Source organism: Elephantulus edwardii, unplaced genomic scaffold (genome assembly GCF_000299155.1).
Source record: "Elephantulus edwardii isolate Elephantulus edwardi_28Jun2011 unplaced genomic scaffold, EleEdw1.0 scaffold00094, whole genome shotgun sequence".
NCBI classification, from domain to species: domain Eukaryota; kingdom Metazoa; phylum Chordata; class Mammalia; order Macroscelidea; family Macroscelididae; genus Elephantulus; species Elephantulus edwardii.
The window spans coordinates 10,619,607-10,641,907 of NW_006399844.1; the positions used below are offsets into that span (position 1 = coordinate 10,619,607).

The window sequence follows — 22,301 nt, forward strand, 5'->3', positions numbered from 1 at the left end:
AATGGAATACTACACTGCATTGAAAAACAAGGAACTCATGCAGTATTATTCAAAATGGGTGACCTGAGTGAAGTATCTTAGTATCTTAGTCACAGAAGGACAAATACTGCATGGTGCCACTGTTGTAAAACAGGACTGACATCGTGGTTGAGGGACACTGAGAAAGATGGGTTCAGTAATGTATACTGCATTGAAACAGATGAGGGAGAAAACTGTTTAAAAGTGATATGTTATTAGGTATTTTTGTCATGACGGGAGTCCAGAGCAAAGCCTGCATAGTAGAGTCGACCTCAGGGGAGGGATTGTAAAACAATGAAAGAATTTTTCTTTTACTTTTCCAAGAGGGTAGTGTACTAGGCGGGAGGGTTAGGAGGGGAGAAGAGGGCAACAACGAATGAATGGAAATAAAAAAAAAAAATCATTTGGGGGTAAACGATTCACTGGTCAAAAATTATTCTTACAAATTCTTTGACAGAAATTCCCTCCATACTTTTATCCGAATTTAGTAAACCTATTTCTGTTCATGTCTATATTAGAAAGAACTTAAACTATGATTTTAAGTGAGTTAATGATATAATTCTATATACTTCTATAAATTCCATTCTTCCACCAGATCAGTCCTGCTTGGTAGACACTCCGCTCTCACCCCTGTTCAGTCACTCGCCCTCACTTTGGTCTCACTCCTGTGCTGGTCCAGGGTGAGCCTATGTGAAGTGACAGGTTGGCATGTGCCATAGCATGCTGTGGGTCTTTCCTGAAGAGGCCAAGCTGGAGGTGGAAAATCTGTGAATTCTGAAGGCCTCTTGTGTCTGCTAACTGTGGTTAATCTTTGTGAGTAGCTTTTCTAGTCTGTGGGAAAATAATGTGGTGGGTTCATGAGGAGAATAGGCTGTGAATTCGGAGAGACTGAATCCTGTCTCTGCTCTACAGCACCTGCTTGCCCTTAGACGAGTTACTTAGCCTCCCAGGCTGAGCGTTTCCCGTCTATAAGAGGAGGGTAACCATAGTCCCACCCCACACGGGGTTGTGAGGATTAGAAGGATACTGCATATGGAGGGTGTGGTACAGTGTCTGGCACCTGTAAGCCCTCAGTAAATGTCAGCTCCTCCGGCCGTGTAGGCTTCCGGTGTCCAGGGACAGACGTTTGTTTGTGCTTTCATCTTCCACCTTCCCTCAGATCTCTTCAACACAAAGTCCAGTAACGTTGAATCAGTTCCTGTGGGTGGCTCACTGGTTGACCAGCTGGAGCCAGAATCAAAAGTACCGTGTGGGGAAACGTCCTGGGAGGTTGTGTAGATTCAAACACTGGGCCTGCCTGTCTGTGAGCCTTTCAGTGTTCTGAAAGTCCTGAGCCTTGCATACTATACGCATGGAAGTAATTCTCTCTGTTGGAAGCAGCAGAATAATGCCCCAACATGCCATCTCCTGTTTCCTGGGAATTCATTCTGTTCACCTCACTGTTGTGCATAATCAGAGACAATGTAGTGATTGATTATAATCAAAGGACCTGGGAGAAACTTTCCTCTTTTTGCTGTTTCTGTCTCCAGCCTTGACAAAGCCACTGGACTACAATGTTGATTCATTGTGAACGTATTTTTCATGAGTTTGCCCCTTTGTGCAGGTGTTTCCAGCTGATCTAGTAATACTTGCATTTTGTCACATAAATTCAACATCTTGTCTATTTCCTTCAGTCTTTCTGTTCTTTACAAAAATTTAGAAATAATCAGCTCAGACGCAAAGCCAGTATTCTCAGAAAGCTATCGATTTGGCCAGTGTGTTGTTCTGCTTTGAGACATGAATTAGTGAACCATGTGCTGACACTGGCCTTCTCCTTTATGAGACCTTAAGTGAACATGGTAAGAGACCGTGTATCCACACCAGCCCAGCCTCGGGGACAGGGAGCAGGAGTCGGGGGCAGATTGGCCCTCAAAGGACTCCCGCCTGAAGTCATGTTTGGCTGGGTCCTCTCCTTCCCTAACATCAGGCTTTGAAAGCTAAGCCGTCACGTAGCTGGAGGCGCATCCACTCAAGCTGCTGGAACCTTAGGAGTCAAGAAGTTAATAGAGACTCACAGACTGAAACAAATTCCGCCTCAGGTCATGGAGCGGCTGAAATCCAAGCTTTAACAAAAGCTGTGAAACTTAAAAGATAATATTTAGCCTAATCTCAGCAGCCTCTGCTTTGCCCTTTGAGGGGCTAGGTCCTAAATTTAGGTTACGCTGTAATACTTGAACCTAAAATGGAAAAAGGAGACATTTTCCTACTCTTTCTTCTTTCCTGATTGTTATAGAAAATAGATTATTTATTTTTGGGCCCCAGAGCCCACTTGAGCAATTGCAAGGGCGCACAGAACTGAACCAAACCTGTATTTGTAATGCTTCCCGCTAGATTGTGATTTTCAGAGAATGCTGTGGGATTTGCAGGGTCATTAATTAGTCTTATGGCTTTGGCAGCATTTGAGTGAACACACAGACATGAAATCCATTTACTCGCATTTACTATGGAGAAACAGCACAGTGTGGTGTAGGGCTGAGGGCTCTGAGCCGCCAGGAGACCTGGGCCCAGTCCCTGCTCTGATGTTAATGATCTTCATGATCGTAAGCAATTACTTCCCAGCTCAGAGCTCTGTATCTTCATATTTAGTGAGATCTGTGCAGCAGACACTCTCAGGCCCCTTCGAGATCTGTTTTATGGAATTGGAAATATTTTTAGCAATGTATTTCCATCTATGAGATTACTTTCCTTTTTCTGTCTGTAATCTTTATTTAGGGAACTCTGGCGGCCTAGTGGTAGGAAGTTATATTGTCAACCCAAAGACAGGCAGTTTAAACGCACCGGCTGCTCCTTGAGAGAAAGATGGAAACCACAGGGTTGCAGGTCTGGTGGGTGGAGGGTAGAGTGAAGGAAATGGGAAGGGTCAGGCAGGAACCTGAAAAGATTGGGTAATGATGGGCAAGGTCCAATGGTGTTTGATTTTATAAAACATATGTAATGATTGTATGAAAGAAACACAGTATGAAAGAATAATAGTGTGAAACACAATGTATACACAAATATAAAATTTTTTAAAAAGAGAGAAAGATGGACATTCTCTTTCCGTGAGATTTATAGCCTCTGAGAACCCACTAGAGGGTCAACTGTGTATTAATTGGTTCCAGCTCTGTGGTACACAACAAATTCAGAGCCATTTCTTAAAGCCATCTCACACACACACACACAAAAGTTTAAAGTAATTTTTTTTTTAACCCAAACCCCGTTGGAAGGAAAAAGATTATCAGGTAGTACGTACATCAAGACAATTGGAACAAAGTGGAAATAGGATGTTTGTCTCAGACACATTTTGTTTGAGCAGATTCCTTAAAGGTGGAATTTTTAAGTACTTTTTTTTTTTTTTAGTTCCCCTCCATCAAGTCAAGTTAGATTGTACGTTTAAACAACTTAACAAAGCAAAATAAAGTGAAAAAGTTTTTTTATATAGAGAGTTTGTTTTATTTTGGTCTTTTATCTTTTTTTTAGATTTTGGAATTTCACATAAAGTATTATAGATATTTATTACAATAAAAGAATATTCATCCTTAACACTTTTCCTCTAATTGCAATAATGTGTAAATTGCCTCTTCTGTAGTTTCTTTTGCAGATGTAATACTTTTCTTTCTACTGGGGTCATCAGGATGGGTGTGTCAGAGGCAGTGAGATTGGCACAGGATAGAGCAGGGTTTAGGACTGTTGTACATAGGGTCGCTATGAGTCACAAGTGACTCGAGGGCACATAACAACATATTTATATCTAAGACTCAATGGCACTTAGCAGCAACATATTTATATCCAAGATTATCTAATCCATAAATAAATTTGATTCATAACTTGTTGATACATATGTTAAAAAATTTGACAAATGAGTAATACTCCCCCAAAAAAGTTAAATGTGTTCAATACGAGAATTCCCAAGCTATTTTTTTACTTTTTTAAATTTTTACAGCATATTCTTCTCATTTCATTTTCCCTCATTCATTCATTGTTGCACATTTTCCTCCCTGCCCACCCCTCCCCTCAGTTTGCTTTTCTCTTTGAAAAGAAAAAAAAATTCTTCCATTGTTAAACCATCCCCTCACCCCCAAGTCTACAGTCCACTTTAACTGTGCATTTCATTTTCTGAAATCTTGTCATGAAAATAATACCTAATCATATATTACTTTTAAACCGTTCTCTCCCTCATCTGTTTCAATGCAGTGTACATTATTTTCCCCCTCTTTTCTTAGTGTCAGTCCCTTTTTACAACAGTGGCACTATGCAGTATTTGTCTTTTTGTGACTGAGATATTTTATTCAGTATAATGTCCTCCAGGGTCACCCATTTTGTATAATATTGCATGAGTTCCTTGTTTTTCAATGCAGCGTAGTATTCCATTGTGTGACTATGCCACAGCTTCTCTATCCATTTGTTGGTGGGCACTTAGGTTGTTTCCAACTCTTTGCTATTGTGAACAAAGCCGTGATAACATGAGTGTGCATGTATCTGCTTGTGTGGCAATTCTGGTTTCTTTAGGGTATTCCCAATAGGGGAATTGCTGAGTCAAACAGTATTTCTGTTTGCAACTTTCTGAGAAAGCGCCATACTGCTTTCCAAAGTGGTTGCATCATTTTACACTCTCATCAACAGTGAATAAGGGTTCCAGTCTCTCTACAACCTTGCCAGCATTTGTTGTTTGCTGCTCTGTTGAATTTTGCTATTCTTACTGGAATGAGGTGCTATCTCATAGTTGTTTTGATTTGTATCTCTCTTAGAGCTAGGGATTTTGAATACTTCTTCATGTAGTTGTTTGCCATCTGACTGTCTTCTTTCATGAAGTGTTTTTTTAAGCACTTCTAAAAGGAAATTAATTGATAAAATATAATACCTGATAATATAACTTTTTTAAAACAAAAATCATAGCAAATTAAAAATAAGAGGAAAGTTATTGAATCTCATAAAGGGTATATCTTAAGAATTTATGAGAGAGTGTAGATTACCTTGCTGTATCCACTTGTCAAAACTACACAGTTAAGAATTGTACAAATGCATATTTTACACCCCAAAAATGGAATGTTAGATGAAAAGTGATTCCAGCAGAATTCCTTACGTTTGGCCCTGTTGACATTTGGGGTTGAATAACCCTCTGTTTGGGGGCTGCCCCGTATATTGTGGAATGCTCAGCAGCTCCCTTGCCCTGTGCTCACCAGTTGCCGGTAGTGCCCCCTCAGTTATGACAACCAAAAATCCTCTCTTGTTATTACATGTCGTCTAGTCAAGTACAGCGTCTCTGTGAACAGGAGATGTGAACCCTGCCCTGTCCTGTGTCAGCTTCATCATCTTGGAGACACTTGAGCCCACTGCTGCAGTCACTGTGTCACTCCGTCTCATTGTGTGTATTTTTATATCTTTTTTTTTTCAAAAGAATTGAAGACAGATGATCACACAAAAAGATGTGCATGAGTTTATTCATAACAGCATCATTTATAATAGCCACAATGTAGAAATAATCCAAACATCAGAGAAACAAAATGTGGTCTACCCATACAATAAACTGTTATTTAGCAATAAAAATGGGTGAAGTATTGATACAAGCTATAACATGATTGCAACTTGAAATTATTGTGCTCAGTGAAAGAAGACAGACAGAAGGCTATATATTGCAGGATTACATTCATATACAATGTCCAGAAGAGGCCAATTTGTAAGACAGAAGGTGGATAACGGATTACCAAAACCTAGGAGAGATGAGAAGTGACTGCTGATGGGAATGAGACTTCTTTTGGGGGTTATAAAAATGTTTCGGAATTACATAGTGGTGCTGATTGCCCAGTTTTATGAATATACTAAAACCCACAAAATTGTATACTTCAAAAGAATTAACTTTATGCAATATGAATTATATCTCAATTTTAACAAAATCCAATCCAGATGGAGTATAAGTTCAAATATGAAAAGTAAAACAATAGAGCTTTGGGAAGATAGCATGCAGAAACCTTCATGACCTGTGGTAGCAAAGACTCCTGAGAACATCAAAGATCTGACTCATGAAAGGAAAGATTGGTAACTTGAACTAAATGAAAACAAAGTAATTCTCTTTATCAAAAAAAAGACTGTTCAAAGAGTTTAAAGGCAGTCACATCAGGAGACAGTGTTTGCAGTGCATATACCTAACAAAGTACTCATATTCTGGAGACATTAAAAATTAACAAATTACTTAAAAATAATTGAAAAGTTACAAAATACTTAAGTAGGTCCTTAAAAAAAGAATACCTCCAAAAGGCCAATAAGCGTAACAATTTTCCAGAAAATGCAAATCAAAGCTACAGTGAACTCAGAATGAAATGAAAATATCTAATAATACCAAGGGTGTCTGAGAAGCAAGTGGAACTTTGACTGCATTAGAACAGATGAAGGAAAGAACTATTTAAAAGGAATATGTGATTGTGCATTATGTGCATGACAAAAGTCCAGAATGAGAGGTGTATAGCACAGTGACCTGGGGGAGGGGGAGGGAGGCAATTATGCAACAGTGAATGGTGCCACTTTTGTAAAACAGGACTAACCTTGGGGTTGGGGAGAAACTGAGAAGGATAGGTTCAATAATGTATACTGCATTGAAACAGATGAGGGAGAAAACTGTTTAAAAGGGATATGTGATTAGGTATTTTTGTCATGACAGGAGTCTACAGCGAAGGCTACATGGTGGAGTGGACCTGGGGGAGGGTTTGTAAAACAATGAAAGAATTTTTCTTTTACTTTTCCAAGAGGGTAGTGTACTAGGGGGGAGGGTTGGGAGGGGAGAAAAGTGCAACAATGAATGAATGGAAGTCCAAAATCTCTGTAAATTTTTACCGAAATTAATAATAAATTTAAATTTAAAAAAAGAAAAATCCAACTTTTCTGTAAATTTTTGTTAAAATCACAATTTTTTTTTTAAAAAAAAGAAGCAAGTAGAACTTAAGTGCATCGTTGGTAAAGATGGAAATTGGCACAACCACTTTGAAGTAGTCTTTGGCTATACCTACTGAAACAAAACTTACCCTGTGACCTAGTAGTTCTATCCTTGTAAAGATTTACCCAAAGAAAAAAGAACACGTTTTTGTGACCATCAGTAAGGCATGCATAAGGAAGTCCGGTGTCCCCTTTATTGAGAAGGACAAGAACCTGGCCTAAACAGGGCATGAAGGCACCTTCTAGAGTGCTAGAAATGTTCTAGACCCTGAATTAAGTGGTAGTTATATGAGACTGTGCATCCATTACCTATTTCATTAAACCACATGCTTGGCATTTGTGCACTGCTGTCTAGAAGCTGTACATAGAGAAAAAGAACAGGTGTGAAACCAGCTTGGCCCTCTCATCTTGAACTGTCTCCTGAGCTGCCACAGTGTGAAACTTGGCAGAGAGTGAGGGTTCTTTGCTTTCCAGGGGAGTGTCTATATCTCATTCACTCAGGGTTTTCACTGCAATTAACAGCCGTGGTGTTCTTCAAGAATTGTAGAAAGCTCTTTGAAAAATAAAAAATGTTCTCCTTTGGAAATTTTCACTGCTAAGGGATGAACTTTCATGAGCACAGTGTACCAGCAAATACTGTATCCCAGTAGATCATCAGTGACATTAGACAGCCAACACCACCCCAAAATTACCTCGAGGATGCAGACAAATCTGGCCACCTCTTACTCAGTGCCCTGTTCTTGTGGAGATGAAACAGTACTTTTCAAAGATGAAAACCAGGAGCCTTTCCTGATAAAAGGGATCTTTTACCTTCATTTCCTGCAGGGAGCTGCCAACGCTGTCAGACTTGCTCCTGCCTTTTCTGACTGAACTGCCGTTTCTAAAACCCAAGACCAAAGTTTTCATCTGTTCAGCTGTCTAGTGAGGACAGAATTCCAGGGGATGAAAATGTCCTATCTCCTGAGATGTAGGGGACTCTAGAGATTGATATCTGGTTCATTCAGAACTCTTCCTGACACTTGAGACTATACAATTATTTATGCATATAATCTATCTCTGAGAAGTATAATATATAGGGAAAAGGGTAGAAAATATTCCCAGATGTTTTCAAACACAGTAATTGATTTTTCATACCAAGAAATAATACTGAGCCATGACTTTGATTTTGGACAAGGCTTTCAGGGTTTGCTTCATGGAAGCAAATTCACCAGGCCTTACATGAGAAAAAGGCTTGCAAATTCATCAACTCTGAATCTCTGCAACTCTGAACTATGAAATCTTTCTGGTAATCTATAGTAAAAGTGTAGAAAATAATACTAGCTCACCACCCAACTCAGTCGAATCTTATATATTTCCACATTTGTGTCTATACTCAGTAAATGACTAGTTACTGCTGAAGCCCCCCTGGGGTCCTTCCATGCCGTATTCCTTCCTCTCTGCCTAGAGGTAACTGCTGTTCTGATTGTCATTTTGATCACTCCCATCTGTGTTTTGATATGTTACACGTATAGCCATAAATGGTACATAGCTTTGCTTTGGGTATTTTAAAAGTTTATGTAAATAGTGCAGCACATACCATTTCCTCATTTGCTTCTTTTGTTAACATGTTTTTTCAGATTGAACCATGCTGATGGATGTTATTTTGAGTTAATTCGTTTTAACTTACTGTTGTATTGTATTGCCTAAATACTCTATCACCTATGTATCCATTCTGCCGTTGATAGACATTTAGATTATTTCCAGTCTTTGGTTTTTACAAACAGTGATGCAAGGAACATTAGTTTACATAATCAAGAATCTCTCTAAAAGATATTAACTGTTACGGGTTATTGCACTGTCAAGTGAGAAGAGTCTACTGTATTTCCCCCAAAGTGATTGAACTAATTTATTAAACTCTCCTGGGATTATGAATTTCATTGCACCCTATCCATGTCAACACTTGGTATTATAAATTTTTTTACTTTTTTCTATCTGATGGCTATAAAATGGTATTAATTATAAGTTTTACACCAGCATTCTAGGCATTAGTAAGATGAGATCGACTGACTTTGGCCATTTTGAGTCAGACAGTCACCTGGTATACTATACTGGAAATGAAAAACAGTAAGAATAGTGTTGCATTCATAGTTAAAAAACACAATCTCAAATTCTATCCTGAAGTACAATGTTGTAAGTTACGGGATATTATCCATATGTTTATATAGAAGACCTGTTAATAGGACTGAGTTAATACTCCAATATACCCGCCAACAGTAAAAGCCAAAGAGGAGGAAATCAAAGATATTTATCAAATTTTGCAGTCTGAAATTGATTAAACATGCAATCAAGATGTTTTAGTGAAACTTGGTGACTGGAATGTAAAAGTTGGAAACCGTGAAGAAGGAATAGTAGTTGGAAAATATGAATTTGTGATAGAAACAAGGCTGTAAATAGAATGATCACATTTTATACATTCAGTGACTTACTCGTCACAAACAACTTTTTTAAAAAAACTCAAACAGTGACCAAATGCACACTGAGTTTATCACATGTCCTCTCATAATCACATCCTGTCATCTCTGGGCACATTTGGATGGAATTGGGGCAGCGTTCCAATGGGAAGCTCTTGGAGTGTGCTAAGTCCACCCATGCCGTCCCTGGATGCTTGCTTTCCTTTGTGAGCCCACAACCTTAGGAAAAATAGATACCAGGACAGAATTTTTCATCTCTGGAAACGTCCAAATGTCCAGAATTCACCGACACTTTGCTGGCTTGCAGCTGAAAGATGTGCTGAGTCATGGGGACTCGTGTTATAGCCTGAAAATGTCCTTTCCTTAGTCTAAACTTTTTCAACATAATTTGTAATATTTTTAGCTAAGTTATTCCAAGTAAAACCTCAATGCCTTCCCTATGTTTTATACAACCATCAGAATAACACGAGAGCCTCCTGGGTAAGGAGTTGTGCTGCCATCCCTATGGCAGGTGGTTTGGATCTACCATCTGCTCCTTGGAAGAAATATGAACAATCTCCTCCCGTACAATTTACAGCCTCTAAGACCTCACTGGAGGGCCAGCCATGAATCCATTCCAACTCAACAGCAATAAGTTTAGTTTTTTCACCACTTAGATTAATACTGTTTATCTTCTAAATGAGTTCATCTTCTCTTCAGTGACTAATTTTCCTGTCCAAAGCTGAGTACAGGGCAAATCTGAGGATGCAGCATTGTAAGGTCTACACCATCCCTTCCATGACTTTTGGCGTCATTATGAAAGACTTTCTGAGAGCAGCAGATATAGCAGGGCTTGTCTTGAACATAGATTGGCCATTATCACCAGAGATGGCAGGGTCACAGCAGTGGGGGCCATCACCCACAGCTACATCTGTGGCCAGTCTCCTTCTGCTAAACCATCTCAACAGGCTAAATAAAGTGTGTACTTCTAGGCTTCAGTCATTTTTTGACTCAGGCTTCCATGAGCTGCAACAGATTTAAAGTACATCAAGAGGCAGCAGCAAACTGTGGGAGCTGTGAATCAGCTCTGGCTGGCGGCGTTTACCTGAACAGCAGGAGTTTGAGCTACAGCTTGTTCCTGTCCACTCATCCTCTTACCCCTTTCGTCGTGGGGGATGCTGTTAGCAAGTTATTCAACCTTTGGGTTTCATGATCGGGATTTTCTCATCTATAAGATGAGCACAGCACGTCACAGGGTCTTGTGAAGACTAAAATGGTCAGACAAGTATCCATCCTTCTTGACATTTACTAGGTATTGTTGTTGTTGTTGTTGTTGCTGTGTACGATCAAGTCAAAACTGACTCGTAGCTGACCCTCCAGCAGATTGTCAGAGGCTGTAAATCACGCTGGAGGAGATTGCCCATCTTTCTACGAACTCAAACTACCTGACTTTGGTTTGGCAGTCAGCTCCCTACCACCAGGCCTCCAGAGCTTCCCTGAGCTCCCTGACTAACTGAGATGGGGCAGACCACGTATCTGTCAGTCTTGGCATTTGCTAGGCATTAGGAAAGTTGATATCCTTCCAGATAAATTATATCCATGAAGGGCAGGGGAAGGAGGAGAAAAAAAGCTGATTGTTGCCAAGATATTTTTCTGGTTAAATTTCCTACATTCTTTGTCTAGAAAAATTTAAAATATAATAATAATTTTTTTTTACTACTAAATAAGCAAAATTCTTATATTTTTAGTGTAGATGAACGTATAGTCTACGCTGCTGGCAGGGATATAAATAAGTTCAGTTATTTGGAAGGGAGTTGTGAGATAATTCTCAAGAACCTTAAAAATGTCTTCATTCTGTGATCTACCCCCAGAGATTGTATCCTAAGGAAATTTCATTGTTATATTTAGAGTTCTTGTATATAAAATTACGTGTCCATCCCAACATTCATGGTTTATAATAGTAAATATCTTGAAACAAAATAAATAAGGAAGTGGGTAAATATTTTTAAGATAATACTTACCCTCCATTTATTACTTTACAACTTTTAAAAACCATGCTTTTTTATAAAGGAATGCCTAGATGTCTCCGTAGGCTACAAAAGATTCTCTATATTAGTTAGAAAAACCAAGTTACGGTACTGTGTATGTGCACAGGTATGTTCCAGGTTTGTTTTTTATTATATATACATCCATACAGATAGGAAAGGATTATACTAACTGGGAATTGGTGGTGTTTTCCTGGTGATAGGAATTATAAGAACTGTTTCCCCCTCTTATGTTTCTGTTTATTTCTCCATTTTCTGCAAAGAGGGCCTGTTACATTGACAGTCAGGAAGGACCGCTGTGGTCCCACGTGCCCTCCAGGCATGGTGTCCGTGGAAGCGGCTGCTGACATTGTGCATCTCTCCACAGCTGCTGCTGGACACGCACTCCCTGAAGATGGTGCTGCTCGATCTGCCCTCCATCGGCTCCCAGGTGGTGCGGAAGGCCCCTGCCAGCTACACCAAGATTGTTGTGAAAGGCATGACCCGGGCCGAGATGATCCTCAAGGTGACTGCAGCTCTGCCCTCCTCAGTCCTTCTGTTAAAGGGGCCGGCTATTTGGTTGGTTAGTCCAAGGAGTACTGGCTTGGAGAGCATCAGTTAGGGCTGTGCCTGATGGTGACCAGCATCTGTCACTGGCCAGGATTTGGGCTCCATCAGTTATTCTTCAAAGTCAGGGGGCTTAGGGTCAGTCATTCTTTCTGACAAATGGATCCTTTGTGGGAATGGGATCCTTTAGCAGATTTAGCCATGATTGGGTTATATGTCAGTGCAGCTGTGAATGTGTTTGTGAGTCAGGGACCCCATTGCTTGTTACAGGAATTCCAGCCCCCACTATCAGTTACTAGGGGAGCTCTGGTGGTTTAGTGGTAAGACGCTGTGCTGCCCACCCAAAGGTAACTGGTGTGAATCCACCAGCCGCTCTGAGGGCGAAAGATGGGAAGTCTCTTCCCATGCAAGTTACAGCCTCTGAAAACTTATTGGAGAGTCTGTTCCAACTCAGCGTCACATAACAACAATAATCGGTTACTATCTGCCACTTACAGTCCCTTTGCTTTCTATACTTTCCCCGGTAAAAGAACTCTGGACAGATGTCCAGTCACTGCATCTAATCAGCAGATGGTGGGTTTTTTTTTACCCTCCTCAAAATATGATGATGTGGAGAATGTCTGATGTCTTGAGCATCTGATTCTGATTTCTACCTGGACTTGTTAAAAAAGGAAGAGGGGCCCTTTGAGAAGAGAGGGAAGGCTAGCGAGCCAATGGCACTGTGGTGAGGTGGCTTTAAAAGCCAAGCCTGCAGCCTCTTCAGGTCTGTCTCACAAACAGAGTGACTGAAATGACAGCAGGGCTGAAGCAGCAGCAGAAGCCCAGGTGTCCGTGGGACCTGGCGAGGGCAGCTGCAGAGACCTTGTGCTCGTGGCCTCAGGAAATGAGAAGCAGCCTCGTTGTTTCCTTACCCAGCTGGTTTGCTCGCTGGGAAGGAGTCAAGCATATGGTCTAGGAATATCTGCAGGGATTTTTCTGAGTTCAGAGTTCCCTGCGAGTCATTGGTACATTCTCAAAGAGCCCAAACAAAATCAGTCTTTCTGGTAGAAGAAAAGCAGAAACTGCTTTCTCATACCAAGTGGACGAGAGCATGGGGACTGCAGTGCCATTACTTCTGTTTGTGTGTTGATCAGTACTTTCAGTGACGTTCCAGATTCTAAGCCTTCAAGCATGTGACAGCTTTGGAATATTTGTTTTTGAGAGAATTACTTAAGTTGGTTCCTTTTGATGCCCATTTCTCAGGAATGTTATGTCAAGACTAAAGGAGCAGGTACCATGTTCCCTGAAATGTTGGTAAACAGGAGGTCCCTCTGGCACAGTTTCTCAAATGACCCTGATATGTGACATTCCCCTGGGACCCCACACACGCCTACTGAATAGGAAATTCCAGAGGAGGGACGTGGAAGTTTGTACCTTAAAAACCATTCCAAGTGGTATTTATGATTCAAGCAGTTCAGGAATTTCTGTTGTAATTGAAAGGCGCCCTGCTGGCTGGCATAGGGCGTCACGTGTTGTATTGCCAAGCACAACCCAAAGATTGGCAGTTTGAATCCACCAGCAACTCTTCAGGAGATTGATTGCTTCAGACATCTGGTGGAGGGGCACCATATGTGGGAGGTGACTCAAAGCCAGGGGGTTTGGCTTCTGGTGGCCTCTGACTAAAAGGAACCCTCTCGGTACGGTGGTTAAGCACATGGATACTGACTGCAAGGGTGATGGTTTGAATCTGCCAGCCACTGTGAGGGAACACTCTGTGGCAGCCTGCTTCCATAAGGATTTACAGCCCTGGAAGCCTACAGTGTGGGTCCGAACTCACGTGGTGGCCATGGGGGTTTTGGTGTTTGGTGCTCTAACTGAATGCAGATATGATGTCCATCAGGACGTTTCTGAGTTGAGCGTAGGTGCTGCTCAGGGCAGTCTTGCAGTGTCTGTTTTGTGGTCAGCTTGCAGTGACCCCTCTGTGCCAACCGTGAGTCTTCCTGGAGGGCTGAGCTCATGTCTCTCTCTCGGTAGGTGGTGATGGCACCTCACGAGCCGGCAGTGGTGTTCGTTGACAACTACATCAAACTCCTTACAGACTGCAACACAGAAACCTTCCAGAAGATACTGGACATGAAGGTTAGCTCAGTGTCCTGGATCAGCCCTCCTTATCCCCTCAGACTCCCTGCTTCTCAGCTGAAGGTGTGAGGGGAATGGGATGGGGTCTCCTGGGCACATTCTAAGAAGCCTTTTGAGGAGAAGAGGCCTGGGCATATCAGCTCCACTGCACAATTTAGACTCTTCCTTTCTTCTTTCTCAACTCTTCCTTCCTCTCCTGTGCTTGGAACCTTTTCTTCATCTTCCTTTTCTCCCCGGCTATTTCCCAGGGCTGGTAACGCCTCTGAAGAGAGCATTATCCCCAGCCCCTCGGATTTCTGCTGTTTGCTGAGCCTCAGCTAACGACTTGTCCACAGTTGAACTTTTCCCTCTCCCTCAGGGGCCCAGACTTCATGGTTGTCTGTCTCTTTCCACCTCAGGGCCTGAAGAGAAGCGAGCAGAGCAGCATGCTGGAGCTCTTCCGCCAGCGGCTCCCCAGCCCGCCGGCGGGGGCAGAGGGCTCCAGCTCGCTGTCCCTCATGGCTCCCACGCCGGAACAGGAGTCATCCCGCATCCGCAAGCTGGAGAAACTGATTAAGAAGCGACTGTAGGAGCCGTCCAGGGGGCACTTTCCTTTCTGGGGCCTATGATCATCAGCACCTAATCCCCCAGGTGCCCCTGGCCTCTCCATCCTTCCCTGGACTCTCAGATTGTCAGGCCAGGAATTTGGGGGTCGTTGAGGTGGTTCATGTGTTTCTTTAAGGCCCTGTTGTAAAGTCCCGTACTAATCAGAGAAGCAGAGTCAGAGCTGGGCTATATGAGCAGTTTAGATCCAATCCTGACACTGAGGCAGCAGTGGCCGAGGCCTATGGTTCAGTTGTCGCTCTCAGGCGGCTCTTCTTTGGTCAGGTGTCCCTTACTCCTCTCACCTTGATGAGAGGGGTGACTAGTCTCACCTCTGCGGTCACACCGTCGGGCGAGTGTCCTGTTTCTTGCCATGTGCCTGCGCAGGCAGTCAAGTATGAAAGGCCAGTTCTTACGCCTCCCTCCATCTGCTACTGTTTGTGGTGACCTCTGTAGCCAGCACCCCGAGATTGTCCTGTCCCTCTCTCTCCCTGGGTCAGACCATGGCCATGAGTGCATGAAGTGGCAGACTGTAGAAAGCCAGCCTGTCTTACAAAGGTGTGGCTGCGTGAGCACACTCCCACGTAAACCCTGGCGTTCTGACACTTTGTTTCTGGCGCTTGTCGTGGTAGGCCAGGTTGTCCTTATGTTCTGCTTTCTCAGTCCTCTCCAGGCCCCTACTGTGTACTTAAGGGGCGAGACCCCCCTTCATCCTCCCCCCAGGGGGCCGTGTGTGCAAAGCCCTGGAAAGCAGGCATCCCATCTGCCATGAGGCTTTGGGGAGACCCTCATCTGACCCTGAGGGAGTGCTGGGTGATGCGGCCTGATTCCTTTCATCGTTGCCTTCTTTCCTCTCTGCCGGTCTGAGAAGGCAGGAAGGTGTGCTGGGAAGAATGTCATCGATTTCTCCTCAGATTTCTCAGATGAAGCAATGGAAAAGCCTGGGAGGCCTGTACCCACTAGTCCTCATCTCCCTCACTCATTCTCTTGCACCCACCACACTCCCTAGATCATCTGAAACAAGGTGAAGTGCAGCCCTCGAATGACGTAGCACTTGGTTACTAATGGAAAATAATCCCAGTCCAGGAAGACTCTGGAAGCAGAGCCTGGATTTGAAACACTTGGCTCAGAACCAGCGTGGTCCTGAATGGTCTAAGCCCCGGCCTGTCCAGACCCCACAGGGCTTTCCTGGAGAGACTCGCCTCCTGGAACAGTCTGCTTCTGCCCCTCTTGCCTTGGGACTGGGGTGCTGCGGCCCTCACTTGAAGCACAGCCTGTGTCGGCTCTGACCACAGGTGGCCCCTACAGGTGTCAGCGTGGGTTTAGAAATTGTAATTGTTGGCCAGCTGCAGGGGAGAGCTGAGGAGGAAGGGGCAGCCTGTATCAGAGAATGTGCATAACAGGCCTCAGGGTAAAGCCAGACTATCAAATAATGCTCAAAAAGGGGTTTTCCTGGAAATCCTTAAAGCTGGTGACAGCCACACAGTAGGAGGTGTTAATGTTTGAAAAAATGAACAGTAAGTAGAGTGGACTGGTCCTTCCCTTCCCATTCCTCCAGTGTCCCCTCTCTCGGTTCCTAACTCTTCTCAGCCTCAGCAGTCCCAGCTCTGCTCCAGGCCTCAGTTCTCCATCAACTTCCAGCCCTTCCTCATTTGTGGGTGTGAAGCTCAGCGTTTGAGCCTTTCAGACCCCAAACCTGAATAGCAAATAAGAGGTGACAGGAGGCATGATCTGTCGGGAAGGGAGCGCCCAGGAGGGACAGTGGAGAGGACCGCCTCCAGGTTGCTCTGGGGCCGTGGACAGGCAGCACTGATGGACCTTAACACTCTGTCCTCACTGCTGAAAGGGCACAAGGCCTGTCTCCAGTGAGCACAGCTATGCCTCCATCTGTCACCAGCTGGCGAGGGCCTACGAAAGCTGGCGACTGCCACGCCTGATTCCTGTCCCCCTCTGTGTTTACAGAGCCACACTTGGCCTTTTGGTTCTCACCCGCCATGCCGTTTCTGGACATCTCTGTAATGGCAGTGAGATGTCAGGCCTCCTGGTTTTCCCAGTTGGTGGTCACAGCCAGAGGAGTTGCCTTCCTGATTTATTACATTGTCAGGAATCTCCCAGGAGCCAGCAGATGTCAGTAGGAGTTATGTTCAATGTCTCACTGACGGGGACTCAATACCGCGTGTGTCCTGTGGAGGCAAAGCATGTCTCTCGACAGGGGGTCACAGCAGCATCACCAGGTCCCTTTTAAAAAATGCAGATGTCTGGAGGTTCTTAGTGAATAAGCTGAGTGGGGCCGGCATAGATGTTTTCAGAGTTCCACAAGGAACAATGATGTTCATTCCTAGGTAAGAATAATAGAGATAACTTTGCTTTTTTGAGGGACGGCTGATTTACATTTTCATAAATGTATATTTTCTGTTTGTCTAAGCAAAGTATAAGGAGCTCTCATGGCCTAATGGGTAAATAGATGTACTGCCAACCCAAAGGGACTCAGTTCAAATCCACCATCTGCTCCGAGGGAGAAAGATGGACACTCTGCTCCCATGTCATATACAGCCTCTGAAAACCTGCTGGAGGGTCAGCTCGGACTCAACACACACAGAAACAACAAGTAAAGTATAATAAGCTGGTACCAGCATGTCAGGATTCTTTGCTGACAATTTCATTTTGTACTTATATTGATGGTAAAGGCCAGGCTGGGAATCAGGCTCCCCTTTACTCAATCAGATTTTTCCTGTTTTGATCACCAACCCCCCAAAAGAATCATTATTTATTACTGTCACTTTGTATGTTTTTGTTTGATAACATACATAAAGGAATGCCCATTGCTGAAAGTAGCAGCTAACCATTCTGTCATTCAGGAAAACTGATCCCTTCCCCACCCCTACCCCATTTCCTCTGGTCCCTTAAAAATAACCAGAGTTAATATATGCCATTAAAATAAGTATCAGTAATTTATAATTAATAAAGAATTCCAATTGCTGTGCCTGTGGTGGATGGACAGACTTCGTGATTGCTGACTTAGGAAGGTCGGAGCCTTCAGTTTGGGTCATAATAAAACAAGCCACAGTGAGCCAGAGAGTTTCACCTTCAGAGTCAATACTGGGATCAAAGGTTACCACTCCCCTCTCCCTCTCCCATAAGGTGAACAAGTCAACAAAAAGATGCCCACCACCCAGGAAGCTCCCCTGCTTTCTCACATGTGGAGTGGACTGGGGCAGAGCAGGCCACAGCCAGAGTCGTGGAGGAGGTCAGAGGGTGCCACCTGCTGTGGGGGTGTTGCACCAGACCCCCCCAGAATTGCTGTTAGAGGGAAACCTGGTTCTCAGTGCACATAATTCAGGAGAGATGCTGGAAGTTCACAGCTGGGAATGTAATTCCTCACCCTAGGAAGAGAAGAGACCTCTCCCAAATCGCTAGCTTACATGAAATTAAAGGCAAAGTGTTTCTGAACTTCTTGACTACTACAAGTCATGTTCCTGAAAATAAAACGGTGAGATGCATTGGGCCATTTAAGTGATAGCTACATGAAGAGCCGGCATGTGGGATACTTTTTCATTTTATATGTTCAATTAGAATTTCCAGTCTCATTCTGGTGTCTGTCAAAATAGACGGCCTTGGGGGACCTCCAACCTGTACACCTTTGCAAGATGTACATTTCCTTAAAATAAAGCAATTGCCTTTTTTGTGTAAATATCTTTCATTCTCCCCATCTGGAAGTGATTTTGTGGCACATAGTGGAGCACAAAATAACTACAGTTAATTAAAGCGTTACTGGATGTCATTTGCTAGAATGTATTTCCATACTGTTGACAGAAAGCAGAATGGACCATTGGAATCTGAGCACCCTGAGATCCTTCTGGGCATCTGCCTTCTCCTGGGAAGGTGGGTCTCCCCCCAGGCATCCTGAGGAAGCGGACACAGGTCAGGGAGGAGGGCGCACAAGCAGAAACCCTGGCCTCCCACCCCTCCACCCCTGTCCGCCTGGGGGAAAGCCATCTCAGCTAATGTGCACAGGGTGTCTGCTTCTGATTTGCGGTGGGATTTGCATTCTGAATTTCTGTTTATTGACCTCCTCTCCCCTCCCCTTCCCTCCCTCCCACTACACTCACAGCCTACTTGTCCTTGTGTCTGCCAGTTGATTACTCTCCTATATACAGTAAATTCATCCCGTCCCCTTAATAACCGGGTGGGCATCTTGCAGCAGGAACTCTGGGGACGCCAACGCCTCTGTCAGCATTGGAAAATCGGTTAGAGCCCTTCCCTGTTCACCTTTGAGATCATTCCCTAGTTTCCATTCCTCTGTGTTCACCAGCTCGCTGACCTTCACAGGGCAGCCAGAGCTCAAACTGAGAAGAAAAACATTTCCACATAACCCACCTAGAAGGGTAGCTGGAGACCTGCCGACTTCTTTCAGGTGTGGGGAATGGGAAGTAGCAGGAGACAGAGAATTTTCCACGTTAAATGAAAGCAGCCTGCAGAAGCACTGGCCTCCACCTCTGGCTGGTTCTGGCACTTGGATGATGGCGTGTTATTTACCCTGAGTCTTAGTTTCACTGTCTGTGAAAGGGGATTGTAGTTACACATGACCACGCAAGCATATGTGGTCTATAAGTCACCACGCAGAGTGGTGTGTTCAGGTGCCCGCGGGGACCTGCCACTGATCTGACTGGTGGTGTGTGACAGCCAGGTGGCTAGCTTTGTGCTGGATTTGAGTAATAAAACTGCCAAGCGGCGGGATATCCTGCTGCTGATGTGCAGCCTGCATCCGCAGCATCTGCACGTGTCTGGTCTTTGCCTTTTTAGGTCATGACGATCTCCAGATGACTCCAGCCTTCTCAAGGCTCCGTTTCTGTCCTCCACTTGCCCTGGCAGCTGCCGTTTCCTTGTTTCCATAGCGTTTAGGGACAAGTCTGCAGACACTGAACTGAGAGGATCTCCCCCCCCCCACCCCATTCCATAGTGTTGGCTGGGGTACTTGTTGTGGAAAAAGTGGCACGTTTCCTCTGAATGCAAGTGAAAAAGGTTGCCAAAGGCTTCCTTCCAGAAAATTCTTTAGGTATGGTGTCTGCTGTCCACAGACCCTTCTGTGGGCCACTCCCCAAAACTGCAGAATTTGTGTGCTTTTTTGGTTTTGTTGAATGTGTATGTGCTTGGTTTTGTTTTAGTGACACACAATGCCCCAAACGACTCTAAACAAGATTGTCTTGGAACCAGAGGCCCTAACTTGGGAGCACGAGGCTCACAAAACTACTTGGATTGATTTTCGAAGAGGTTGAGGCCTTTTCCACGGCCAGCTAAATTCCCTGGACATCAGCTGGAGAGTGAAGAAGTCTCACAGTCTGGCTCCTTTAACCCCTTGGGCGAGGTTGATCTGAGAATGCAGCACTGTGGAGTGGTTATACATGATTTTTTTTAAAGGGTTAAATGCTTCCTTCTCCCTAGGAATGTGTCTCTGTGGGCTCTGGTAGCTTCTGCTCAGTAATCAAGTGGAATTTGTTCAACCACCATGCCTCCTATTGTCTTGGGTCATTTTTTAACAAGTGAGGAATGAAGACCAGCTTCTCCATGAACTTACATCTACTTCTGGAGTCAGGAAAAGCGTGTGCAAGGTGTGGCTGTGACTTGATGGGTGCCGGGTGAAATGGGGGAAACCAGTCTCTGGCCTGTTTGCTTTGTGCTAATGGAAAAGGAAGTCCCTTCTCAGAGCGAACAGTACCAGTTGCTAGGGAGACCGCATTCCACAGAATTCTTCACCAAATAATGGACTGCGGTTGGGCTGACTGGAGCAGCCACTGAAGGACTTTAGCAGGCAAATTGGCGCGGGAGTCGGGGCGGGGGGAGATGGAGGTGGTGGTGATGGAAGAATATCAGATATTGCAGAAAGAAGACATCAGTTCACACACAGAGACACCACAACCTCACACCCACATGTGTGCATCTGTACTGCTGCACAGAACAAACCCCAAGGCTTGATCTGCAGCTGGCACTAATGGTTGCTAGTGGTCCCACTTGGCTCAGCTCAACAGATGGAGTGAGTACGGGATCTCGTTGAGAGGATGTAGTGGATTGCACCGCATCCTCAAAACTCTGAGACGCGGATCCTAACCTCTCTGTGGATATGATCCTATTTAGAAGTAGGGTTTTCTTTGTTACGTTAGATCAGACCTCAGGTAGGGTGGGTTCTAAATCTAATCGTTTCTGAATTCTAAAAGGCAAAAAAGACACAGGCACACACAGCATACATTGTGTGAGGAACATCAAGGCACCAAGCAGTGCTGGGAGCTACTACAAAGAAACAGTAGAGCAAGCAAACAAAAAATAGAAATTTTTTTGGTTATTTTTTTATTTTATTAATTTTAATGAACATTTACAGAAATTTTGGATTTCCATTCATTCATTGTTGCACTTTTCTCCCTGCCCAGCCCTCCCCCCCCAGTTTGCTCCTCTCTTTGAAAAGTAAAAGAAAAATTCTTTCATTGGTATATAATCCCCCCGCACCCCTCCCACCGCCCTGAGTACACTCTAGGCAACCTTAATTCTGGACTCTTGTGATAACCATAATACCCTATCATATATCGCTTTTAAATTATTCTCTCCCTCATGTGTTTCAATGCAATATACATAATTTATCCAGTTTTTCTCAGTCTTACCCCAACCCTGATATCAGTCCCATTCTACAACAGTGTCACCATACAGTATTTGTCCTTTTGTGACTGAGATACTTCACTCAGCATAATGTCCTCCAGGGTCATCCATTTTGAATAGTATTGCATGAGTTCCTTGTTTTTCAATGCAGCATAGTATTCCATTGTGTGAATATACCACAGCTTCTCTATCCATTCATTTGTTGATGGGCACCTGGGTTGTTTCCAACTCCTTGCTATTGTGAACAAAGCCGTGATAAACGTGGGTGTGCATATATCTGTTTGTATATCAGTTATGGTCTCTTTAGGGTATATTCCCAGTAGTGGAATTGCTGGGTTGAATGGTATCTCTATTTGCAACTTTTTGAGAAAGCGCCATACTACTTTCCACAGTGGTTGCACCATTTTACACTCCCACCAACAGTGAATAAGTGTTCCAGTTTCTCCACAGCCTTGCTCACCAGCATTTGTTGCTTGCTGTTCTGTTAAATTTTGCTATTCTGACTGGGGTGAGATGATATTAAAATAGAATTTCTAAGTGAACTCAGGAGAATGAAGGGAGGGTGAGGCAGTAAAATGTGCAACAATGAATGAATTAAAATCCAACTTCTCTGCAAATGTTCATTAAAATCACAATTAAAATTTAATTAAAAAAATAAAATGTCTGGTCTTACCCACTAGTGGTCTTTGGGGTCGTGGTGTGTACCAGGGAGTTGGAACTGACCCACAGCTGACTCTCCATCAAGTTTTCAGAGGCACTAAATCACATGAGAGGAGATTTCCCACCTTGCTCCCATGGCTTTGAGCCACACGCCTTTGCTCAGCCGCATGATTCCTTACCACAAAGCCTCAAGAGCTCCTGATCATATTATAGCCGCGAAACTAACTCATTCAAACTCACTGCCATTGAATCAGGACTCATAACTGACCCTCCTGCTGGTTTTCAGAGGCATATTACCAGAAGACATTACCCA

At 43.7% G+C, this 22,301-nt stretch overlaps 1 protein-coding gene across 1 annotated transcript in view; it reads left to right on the forward strand.

Annotated features, from left to right (window-relative positions):
• Nucleotides 1-14,674, forward strand: part of VPS53 (vacuolar protein sorting 53 homolog (S. cerevisiae)) — a 172,429-nt gene extending 157,755 nt beyond the window's left edge. The window contains exons 20-22 of the mRNA XM_006891010.1: nt 11,805-11,942; nt 13,997-14,101; nt 14,500-14,674. Coding sequence (XP_006891072.1) covers nt 11,805-11,942; nt 13,997-14,101; nt 14,500-14,670 — 414 coding nt within the window. The 3' untranslated portion in view covers nt 14,671-14,674. The remainder of the gene's footprint in view (nt 1-11,804; nt 11,943-13,996; nt 14,102-14,499) is intronic.
• The last annotated feature ends 7,627 nt before the right edge of the window (nt 14,675-22,301 follow it).